This window comes from Aegilops tauschii, chromosome 2 (assembly GCF_002575655.3).
Source record: "Aegilops tauschii subsp. strangulata cultivar AL8/78 chromosome 2, Aet v6.0, whole genome shotgun sequence".
NCBI lineage: Eukaryota > Viridiplantae > Streptophyta > Magnoliopsida > Poales > Poaceae > Aegilops > Aegilops tauschii.
The window spans coordinates 94,427,211-94,437,861 of record NC_053036.3 but is presented as its reverse complement, the minus strand read 5'-3'; the positions used below and the strand labels follow the sequence as shown (position 1 = coordinate 94,437,861).

The 10,651-nt window shown below is 43.0% G+C and overlaps 2 protein-coding genes and 1 non-coding gene across 3 annotated transcripts; 2 read left to right on the top strand and 1 right to left on the bottom strand.

The window, feature by feature from the left end:
• Window positions 1–314: 314 nt before the first annotated feature.
• LOC109734330 (uncharacterized) lies at window positions 315–5,297 on the top strand. Its single transcript, XM_020293545.4, has 7 exons — window positions 315–752; window positions 2,027–2,226; window positions 2,378–3,019; window positions 3,408–3,558; window positions 3,797–3,946; window positions 4,276–4,442; window positions 4,733–5,297. The coding sequence occupies exons 1-7, from the start codon at window positions 446–448 to the stop codon at window positions 4,838–4,840; spliced, it is 1,725 nt and encodes a 574-aa protein (XP_020149134.1). The 5' UTR covers window positions 315–445; the 3' UTR covers window positions 4,841–5,297.
• Window positions 5,298–6,060: 763 nt separating this feature from the next.
• On the bottom strand, window positions 6,061–8,912 carry LOC109734338 (F-box/FBD/LRR-repeat protein At5g56420). Its single transcript, XM_073508087.1, has 2 exons — window positions 6,878–8,912; window positions 6,061–6,730 (listed from the first exon to the last, which is right to left on the bottom strand). Exons 1-2 carry the CDS (start codon window positions 7,898–7,900, stop codon window positions 6,539–6,541), a joined length of 1,215 nt encoding a protein of 404 aa, XP_073364188.1. The 5' UTR covers window positions 7,901–8,912; the 3' UTR covers window positions 6,061–6,538.
• A 1,340-nt stretch (window positions 8,913–10,252) lies between these two features.
• On the top strand, window positions 10,253–10,371 carry LOC120975044 (U5 spliceosomal RNA). Its single transcript, XR_005770889.1, has one exon. It is a non-coding gene; the product is annotated as a U5 spliceosomal RNA (small nuclear RNA).
• The last annotated feature ends 280 nt before the right edge of the window (window positions 10,372–10,651 follow it).

Sequence of the window (10,651 nt, the reverse complement as noted above, 5' to 3'; positions counted from 1 at the left end):
AACAACATATTTGTGAAGGTGTTGTGTATGTAGACAACATATTCTTATTGCAATGGTCAGACATGTCGAAAACAATATCTAAGTCAATTGGACGGCCACGTAGGCGGCGGAGCGCAGCCTCTACCCGTGCGACACCTATTACATGCCATTAATAAAAGGGTAAAAATTGGTTGAGCAAATAAGATTATCAAAACCCCTGTGCAATGTCAAGAACAGCCTTAGAGAAAAGAAAACCTTTCCAAAGTCCATCATAAGGCCTACATTTCCAATTTTCAGTATACAGATGGACCTGAACATAAAACAACCAGCCTGCCTCGCGCCTCAACCCTCGAGCGGCCTGCAGATCTTTCCCTTCTACAGTACTAGAGCAGCCGTAGGCGAACGTTCCATTCCATTTTCCCTCTTCTCAGAGAGGACATCAGAGGCGGAGCTCGAGCTCGCGGCCATGGTCCCCTCCTGCGCCGCCGCCGTGCCGTACACCCTCCTGGGCGCGCTCCTCACCGGCGGCGGCGGCGGCTCCTACGCCCCGTCCTGGCCGGCGTGCGGCGGCCGCGCCTTCCTCCGCGACTACGCCCGGCGCGGCACCAACGCGATGCTCTGGCTGGGGCTCCTCGCCGTCACGTGGGTCCTGCTCCGCCGCATCGCCGCTCTCCTCCACCTCTGGGCCCTCGGCTCCCGCCTTCCCGGCCCACCCGCCCTCCTCGCCGACCCCGGCCTCGCCGCCGTCTGCCGCGCCGGCGGCGACATCACCGGTAGGCTCACCGCGCCCCTCCGCATCCTTCCCCTCCCCGAGTTTGCGTAACTATGATTTTGGTGGTTGCGTTTGATTGTATTATACTATTGGATTGGTGGTGGCTCCGGTGGGTGGGAACTGGGCTGGATTTCGCGCGAGCTCGCCCCCTCCACGTTCTAGGATCTTCGGCATGGCCTTGTTTCGATGCTCGAGTGCCACTGTTCGATTGGGAGCTGTATGCGATTGCTGCAGTTTGATCCAGATTTGGTTACGCCTCCTTGGCACACGTAATGTTCAGATTTGCTTTAGCCGAGGTGTTGATCTGGGCATATCAATTTGATTGTTGGAGGTCGTTAAGGCAGTTGGTTGATTGCAGCTCTGTTTGCTGGCAACGGTATTTGGTTATTTACCTTTAAAACTAGTGTTAAGAACTGGAGATGATTGATACATTGTCAGCACTAGCCGCTAGGTACACCCAGGGAATGAATGAATAGCACAGTTGACCTTAATTTGAAAAAGGTTTGCTGATTATGCGGTGATCAGGTAGATATTGGATGCTCAATTTTGATTATACTAGCTAAATGCATTATTTAAGCATCAGTCCACAACTTTGTGCAAAATGAAAAATCGCAAAGTCATCAATCAAATAAAAAGGGCAGTGAATTAATGATACATGACTACTACATAGAATGTACGGCAATTGTGGCACTTTTGCCGGAAGAGGAAGTCAAGTTACTTTGCTAAGTTATATACAAGCATGAAAAGTCATCATGTTAGTATACTTCGCTATGTATTATAATTGTCCTTGAAATGGGTACTTTTCAGTTTTCGCAGAAGAACTGTCTAAGAACAAGACCTGCTGTCGTGCATTGTAATATTAAACATTGTAGGCAGCTGGTACAAGTCACTTTTTTGTTGTTGAATTGTCCTTTCCCGTCCCATGCAATCCTATATTTATGGCTATTGCATTCCTTATCTTTTCAGGGTTGGTTAGCATGTGCATAAATTTGGAGCGGCATAAGCTAGCCCAGCTCAACTCTGTAGGACCCATATTATTCAAGGCTAAAGCACATGGTCCATCAAATGTTTTGTATAGATAATAGTTTGTTTTATCTATACAAAAAAAATAGTAGTCGGTTCTATCTCTAAAAAAAGATAGTAGTCTGTTTTAGAGTTTCACACACAATCGCTGTGCATTGTAGCAGATTTATTACAGCACATTTCCCCTTTGCGCTTCATTATTTTATCGCTTGACTTCTGATCAAATGTTCCTTCGACTTGCTTTATTTGCAGGCTATCTATCAAAATTGCATGGCAGTTTTGGACCAATTGTTCGATTGTGGTTAGGACCATCTGAACTACTTGTCTCAGTTAAAGATGCTTCCCTAATCAAAGAGATGCTAACAAAAGCTGAAGATAAGTTACCACTGACTGGGAGGACATATAATTTAGCTTGTGGAAGACTTGGCCTATTCATTTCCTCATTCGAAAAGGTATTGTTGTTGATGAGGATGTCTGTAGTATTACGCTTTCTTTTGTCTTGCCATATGTGTTACTATGCTAGTTATAATTGGTAGATGGTACATATCATTATTACTTTGATCTTGTGTTTACTTCTTTTGATGCTCTTGTCCTTCTTTTCAGGTCAAAAGTACCAGGGAATCACTAAACGTATTCTTGAATGAAAAACTTAACGTCGTTGCCAGTGAAAGTTCTTTCAAGATCATTGAAGCTGTTCTTCATAGAACCGACTCTACTAAGGACATGGATTCTCTGGACTGTAGATCATTTTCCCAACACATGGCATTTAACATCATCGGTGCAGCTCTTTTTGGTGATGTCTTGTTTGATTGGTCTGATGCTGCAGCATATGAGGAGCTTCTGATGGTTGTTGCAAAGGACGGCTGCTTCTGGGCTTCGTATGCGGTTCCCCCATTTTGGAAACCTGGTTATAGGAGGTACCGGACCCTATGCGCTAAGCTGAAGATCTTAACAGAAAGCATCATCAGAAAATCCGTAAACCAAAATGGTGCACTTAGACATAACAATCTGAGCTCCTGTAAGATAAGTGAAGGGTTGGTAAAAGATCCAGTTAGATGTACTTCTCTGCTAGATGGGATGATATCAGGTCGTGGTTTCGGTGGGGCTGTGCAAGGGCCTCTCAGTTCAGAAGAAGAAATATGTGGGAATATCGTGGGTTTGATGCTGCATGGAATTTCCACATCTGCTAACTTGCTCTGCAACATTTTGATGAGACTTGTCTTGTATCCAAAGCTGAAAGACCAGGTACATGTTTTTATTTTCTCTGTTGCAAGTTGTCCAGGTCGCTCTTTGTCTGATGTTAACACTGGTGCTTTTTACCGCCTTCTTGTTCGTACGATGAAATGAACATATATGTTCTAAACAGGTCATATGGTTACATAAGTTTTATACCCCACCCCCCCCCCAAATTACTTTTCATTTTCATTCATTGCTTCTACCCCACTGTATATTATTTTGAATTCTTGGTAGTCTCAGGGTTATATGTTGTGTGCATAATAAATGCTTTTCTAGTTTGTCTGACTTGGGTGAAGTGACCTTTACTCCATCTCCACATCAACTAAAATGTTTTTGTCGGTGCGTGTGTGAGTTTATACCGTTTGACTTGACTTACAGTTGCTGCTTCTTTGGACAGCTATATGCAGATATTGTTGCTGTTCACACTGAATCATCTGAGCTGGTGATGGACGATGTGCTTAAGATGCAATTTGTACTTGCCACTGTTTGTGAATCTGCTCGCCTTTTGCCTGCTGGACCTCTTCTCCAGCGATGTTCTATGCAACACGGTACACATGCTTCTTAAGAAAGAAAAATCTTCAGCAACACTGAGCTTTAGAGCTTGTTTACTTGTATGATTACACGGTCTGATCATTCATTTTTAAAATTGTTTACATGTTCCTTATGTTGAAATTATGCCTTTATCCTGAATTTCATTTACACATCTAGCTGCAAGAGAGATCAAGTGTTACTTATTCCTAGTATGTGTTTGCTATATTATTGATCTCCCTTTGATTTGAATTGCAGATTTGACTCTCAAATCTAGCATCACTATGCCAGCTGGAGCGATATTGGTTGTTCCTCTGCATCTCGTGCAGAGGGATGCTTCCGTATGGGGAAATGATGCTTGCCAGTTCAATCCCAGTCGTTTTCTCCAGAAGGGCATCGATCTTGGAGGTTTCTCCCTCCCTCCCTCATTTTACTTCCACGTCTAGGTCACACCTCCTTATAATATAGTGCAATTAAGCAGCAAAAGTTATGTATTGATGGGTATTGCATTTCATATATTTCAAATATAATTCCTTTCATGTCAAGGAAGGTTTCTGTTCAGCACAAGTACCTGGTCATAAATACTGAGAATTAACATAGCACACCAATCTTCTGGAGAATGCATGCTTACCTATATCTGGATAGTTCCATGTACATTGCTTCCATTTCATTTATTTTATGCAAAGATGATACTCCTCCTATTTCTTTTCTGACTCAGTTTTCTTATTTTAATGTAGGAATATTAGCAGCGCATAAAGGCTCAAATGGGATCAAGCTTTTCACCGAGCGTGATAAGTCTGACTCATTTCTTCCATTTGGTTCTGGGAATCGAGCATGTGTTGGGCAGAAGTTTGCAATTCTTGGGATCTCTATGTTGGTTGCCTCTCTTCTCCACAACTACGAGGTTTGTTACGATAACTGCTGTGCCTAATTCCATGGTACATGTGCTGGTTGCCTTCTTGTTTTATGCTCACATCAGCCCTTCTTTAGAACATGCAATGCCTTGCATAACTTTATTCATATGAGCGTCATGAAACACAGTAACCAAATGTTCAGAGTGTTGGCAGTTCTTTTGGGCCTGGGAATTTTTTTACCAAGTAGATGGGATCTTACGCTCTTGAGCTACAGAGTATGACCCCTCGTAAGTTTGTGTTCTAAATTTCTAATATTAATTTGGAAACTCTTAACTTGCAGGTGCAGCCTCAACCAGCTTTAACCAAAGAAATGGACTTGGCAGTTGACACAAACAACTTTCGCCATCTTCCAAACCCCAAAATCGTCCTCACAAAAAGAAAGATCTGAAGCAAGAGTTCAGTGATCAAACTTTGACGCCTTACCTTATGCATTTACATGTTAATTTTTTACTGGTGTTGCACCAGGGTATGATCTCTAGTCTGTTCTCCTATCGTCGTTTCAACCGCGCTGAAGTTTGGAAAAGGTGCTACTTTGCGACCGTGGAAGGTTTTTCCCCTCCAGATTTTTTACAGCCCCGACGAGCTTTGTTACACCTAGTTGTTATTAGCGTTTTGAGGCGCTCTGGGCTGTGAAATCACAGGAGGTGTTGTTTGCGACGTGCATATAAACCAATAGTTTTCTGCAGTTTTTTCTTTCTTCCGGTGTGTTTCTCCTCCCCTGTGGAGGACTGTAAGTCTGTAATGTCCGTCCGTCTGTCCGTCCAACCTACAATGACATATTGTATGCTGTATCTCATACACAAAACTGTGCATTATACATATATGATCAGGATGTTGTCTGAAAACGTCTCGTTTAAGTGTTTGTATTCTGAACGTCTCATGTTGACCAGTAAGTAGGGATTGGAACCTGTCATTTCGTTGTTGTGTGGCAGTTCTTAGTTTGTGGTATCTGCTTTAAGATTTAGTACGGGTCTTGCATTACAATCAAAGACTTCAAAACATGATAGGATCAGCATTACCTTCACAATTTCTACATAAAGACATGGTATGATCAGCATTTTCAGACAAGAGGCATTGAACATCTCCAGGGCCATTTTCTCCTATGAAATGCATCGAGACAGACTCCCAAAAAAGAAACAGGTCTGATAGTTTGAATTCTAAAGCCAGGTTTCAGTTCACGACACTGCTAAAAACTTAGGGATGCAGAACGAGCTCTTCTCCGTCTATAACTCAAAGTCCATCTGTCTCTCGTGGAAGCGCTTTAGAGTGCCTAGAAGATCCAGCAAACGGGGGTGCCAATGCTGTCCCAAGACCGATCTGCCCCGCTATCCAGCCAAAACAAACCAGGTTAGTTATAGCATTTTGTTAGCCATGTAGTTCAGTTTGAACCAACTCCCCGTTTCGTGGGCTTATGCGGAACGCCGCCCTGCATCCCTGTAAAAACTGCTGCTGAAAATTATCCGCGCAGAGGAACAGACCCCTTCTGAAGACACATTGTTATATCCAGTATACAGGAAGACACACACACACTTATTTCTTGGGACTGAGAGCCTATCCAAAATTCCAACATTGAGCTAAAGCAAGAATGATTAACCTGACACTAAAATACCCGAACACAGAGCATCTCAAGAGATGGAGCAGGTTAGAAAAAAGAAAAAAAAAAGTTGACGGCACATCTGATGGCAAGGTAAATATTTCCAGGTTTAATCAATCTACACGTTGACACTGCAGGATCAACACTCTTGCACAGTATACAGGTTAAACGGACGGTCACTGACGAAAAACCACTGGATGTCTATCACAAGAGATGCATGGCAACGGAAATTCTACAGTGAGAAAAGAGGAAACAAGCTGTTCATAGGTAAACTACACCGAATACAAAAGACACATTCAACAACCACAGCTCACATTCAACTACCACCACTGTTTGGAAAAATTATTTGTGCAGAGGACTGGACCCCACCTGTAAGCTGCCTGACGATTGTTTCCTGCTCACCTTTGTCCGCCGGACAGAAACCTCCTCTTGGAGTGTTCATTGAATCGCAGTCCTCGCATGGATCTTTATCTTCTTTGAGAAGAACCGTCTTCAAGTTTGAAGCTCGCTTACAAATGAAATTTGTTGCTCTAAGGGCCTAAAGCCAACAAGTTCAAGCTCTCTCAGTTGCCAAGTTTCAGAGCTTGTGAACTTAGCCATGCTCCATGACGGCTTTGTTCTTTGAGCCTCGTAACCTGTCGTTGTTCTTAACTGCTCATCATCTTGGCAAGCATGGTCCCATATCTGCATATAGTATCGACGCATTCAGTACAACACGATCATGGCCACACATACTTATCTGTTGTGAGAGCCTGTTCTGAATCCCAAAATGTATGTTACGTATGATATTATTAAACTAAAGAAAGTAAAAATGAATGAACGAAAAAGTACCCGCACAGAAAATATCTCAATGGATGGAGCAGCTTCAAGGAGATTTATTGTCCACAACAAGTCAAAATCAACAAAGATGCCACAAATAGACAGCTTTCTTAGCCTTCTGAATGCAGGGCAGAGTTGCTTTCCTTCGGGCTGTATCCAAAGCCTTTCTCCCTGGAAGTCCAAAGTAAGAGTATGGATGTTTCTGGTACCATGTAGAACCTGGCTTAGACAAAACTCTTGATGATCAATGGTTGCACAACAAATAAGGCACAAACCCTTGAGGGATGGAACAGAACCAAAACGCAAGGGGGCCTCAAAACAATACCACTCGTCCCAATATAGATGCTTCAGTTTTGGTAGGCAGAGCACCTCAATTCTCTTCAAGCAGGACATGTGGACTTCAAGGATTCTGAGTTTGGAATCTGGTGCATTTATCTGCCATACTGAAGAGTCCCCAACATCACAGTGGAACAGAAATAATTGCTCGAGTTGCTTGCAGGAGTAAAACAGGAGGTGTTGCATATCCCACTCAGCAAACCGCACATTATACAGACGGAGCTTTGTGAGGCACTGAAACACACAAGGATAGGCTGTAAAAAACCCAGCGACGGCCAGGGCTTGCTGTAGCATAAACTCATGTTCACAGTCTCTAGGATCCTTCTCATCAACAATTGCAAGGCACAGTTTTTTTACTACCCCGCAATCAATCGCGTCGCGAGCCAGTGGGCCAATCTCACGTGCGTAATCGCCGGTCACATAGATCTGAAGGCTTAGCCTTTTGATGACGGTGGATTTGCTGTTTGGGTCAGCCAAGAAACTCCTAGTTGCTTTGGTTAGACGTGACATTGCTTGATCCACGTGATGTGCCGCAATGGGTTCCGGGCATGGATGGGGCAGAAAATCCCAGACACGAAGGTTGAGCACAGGAAGCAACCATGGCAAATCTCTCCACCGCTTTGACAGCAAGCTAGTCCGTGTTGCCGTGGCTGTGTCGACTCTCCCCAAGATAGATAATAATATGTCATCAGTTAGCATGCTGAGCCTATCTCCATGCTTTGTTCGCTGCAAAGTAAAAATAATAATATCAGCAGTTAGTGAATGGCCTTGTTGCGGAAATCATGATATTCAAGGAGTAAAGCAAAAGCAATAGTAAGTTAGAGCAGCTACTGCGGTAGACAGGAAACCTAAGTTCGAGCAGCTACTGTGGTATAGCTGAAGTGGTTGTGCAAATAATTTGACTCCATGAATGATCTGGCCAATCTGCCAATAGCCCAATAACCTGGTGCTCCTTATTTGGTGCACATCACAAGAAAGCTATGAGGTGCAGATCTGTCAACAACTCGTGCTCCCTATATTTTTTCACAAATGAACGGGCAGTCCAGGATCAAGAGTTCTGATTATTCTGGGATCAAATTGTACTTAGCAGTTAGCAGCAACAAAATGCCTGGCAGAATCCTTTTCCAGTGTTCAGAAAATCCTTGGGTTTCTGGCTTCCAAACACACAAGTACAGTTACTCATGAAACGTCTACAAGAAGGACATGCCTAACTACTTCCAAGCTAAGGCCTCCTTTGGCTCATAGGATAGAAACCAGCACATATGCCCGTACGTTGCAACGGGAAACAAAATTAACATGCATTTAAATTTAATAAAAGTTGTATGTGCAAGCACAGTTGTGCTTCACTACAGAAAAAATGCTAATTTGTTTCACTCACAAGATGCCCATATTTTCCACGCACGTCGGCTCTTACGTCCTCTGTTTGGTCAGGTATTATTAGGACTCCCTCTGTTCGGTCGGGTATTATTAGGCCGGTATCGGGTCCACTTAGCAGCGTCTATATTTGCTCTTATGTTATACTCACTCTATTCAGTCGGGTATTATTAGGCCGGGAAAAGGTCCACTTAGCAGCGTCCATATTTGCTTTTATCCACTTGCCGCGTCCATATTTTCCACACAGGTCATCGTCCATATGCAGGATTTAATTGGCACATCTTTTTCCCACAGAATCCCGAGCGTGGAATTTAATTTTAATGGACCCACTCTTTACTCTCTGCTACTAATCCATTAGGCTGCTTGCTGATTTTAATTCGCAACCGTATTTAAATTGACGGGTCTAGATGAAAGAAAGCAAGGTGGGACTATGTAATAGCTGAAGAAACAATTGAACGGCTAGTGTGCTGCGAGGGTAGGTTGGCCGGATTCGTTGGGCCAGCACGGTCGATTGATGTCCTGAGGCCCAAGCTGGCGAGCGGGTGCTTAGTCATGCGAGCCTCCAATTAAAACGATCAGCATCCCCTAAAAAAAGTTTTAAAAACGATCAGCACCAAAACCTGGTACGTTTTCTTTTCTTGAGACTTTCTAAACCTGTCCCGTGTAGTACCGAGCGGAGTTGAAGCCGAACGACAGCATCGATCTGGCTTCTAAGTGGACGTTTATTTTTTGCATGATGGACGTTCCTTTCTTTTGGCAACAGACATACGAAGCAGTCTGGTTTGAGCCACAGCTCTAACGCAAGGATGATGTCATCTTTCCTTAAGATGGAAAGCCAATTCGGCTAGACGTGGTGCAGCAATCCAACACGTAAGAGGTTGCATATGCGAAACTGACATCAATTTACATGAGGAAATACAACTTAATTTGTGGCTGAAAACGGTTATTTAATTCACACATGAGATTCAACTTAAAACTAAGAACATACACATGAGTCTATCACACGGCCACGTGTATTGAAAGAAACATACAGTTAGTCGTAATCCTCTAGGACACATGCATATTACGTGGACTGCGGGTTGAATCTCATAAAGACCAAGGACATTAATACAAAAATGTATGACGTACCAAGAATATCACCTCCCTTTATTAGTAGGTATAGACATTACAGGCATAGGAAACTTGTAGGAAATGAGATGTCATGTACCTCAAATCCTATGAATAGGAATAGTAAGAAAGATGTCCTTTGGTTCACATCATAGAGTTTTTTCCGTTGAGTATAGGCTAATGTTTATTTTCCTATGAAATGTGGAGGATAGGAAGAATTCCTCCAAAGGAATAGGATTCTATTCCTACAAACCAAATGACTCTAAAGGAATTTTTCATATAGAAATCCTATCCTATGCAATTCCTTCAAACCAAAAGAGGCCTAAAAATCCTCTGAACCAAAGGAGGCCTTAAGGGGATTGCTTTGTTTTTTTGTTTGAGACAAAGGGGATTGCTTTGCTTTCACTCAGTTGCTCTGATGGGCCTTGGGCTGGGCTGTTGTGTGTGGTTTGCGGCGCTGCTGTTGTGTGGGTGGGATCCGGGACAATAGTCCCACCTCGCCCGTGGAAGGAATGCAGATCGGGTAGCTGGTTACATAAGAGAGCTTGGGTGCAATGGAGTGGAGCACGCAGCTGCGTGGTGAGCACGAAGCGAACTATTCTTTCGCCTTTTACTAAAGAATACCGTGTGCACGCCACAATAAGCAGCATACCCTGATTTTTATAGGGTGACTCTCTTTTGAAGTGGCCCCACCAAATTGAAAATTTCAAAAATTATTTTCAAACTTTAACTTCAAAAGAAAAAAATCATCTCTTAAACAATGTGATGTTTTATGTTTGTCCATGTGAATTTGTTTTCATATTTTTGTTTATGGTGAACAATTTTGTTGGTTCTTATGAATTTCTTTCCACATTCTTGTATGCATTGAACAACTTGATTTAGATTTCTATATATTTAGAAAATATCTTGCAATAGTTTCTAGACAGCTTGATTTAGAGCTCTATGTAGAAAATGCCTGCAAAAGTTCCT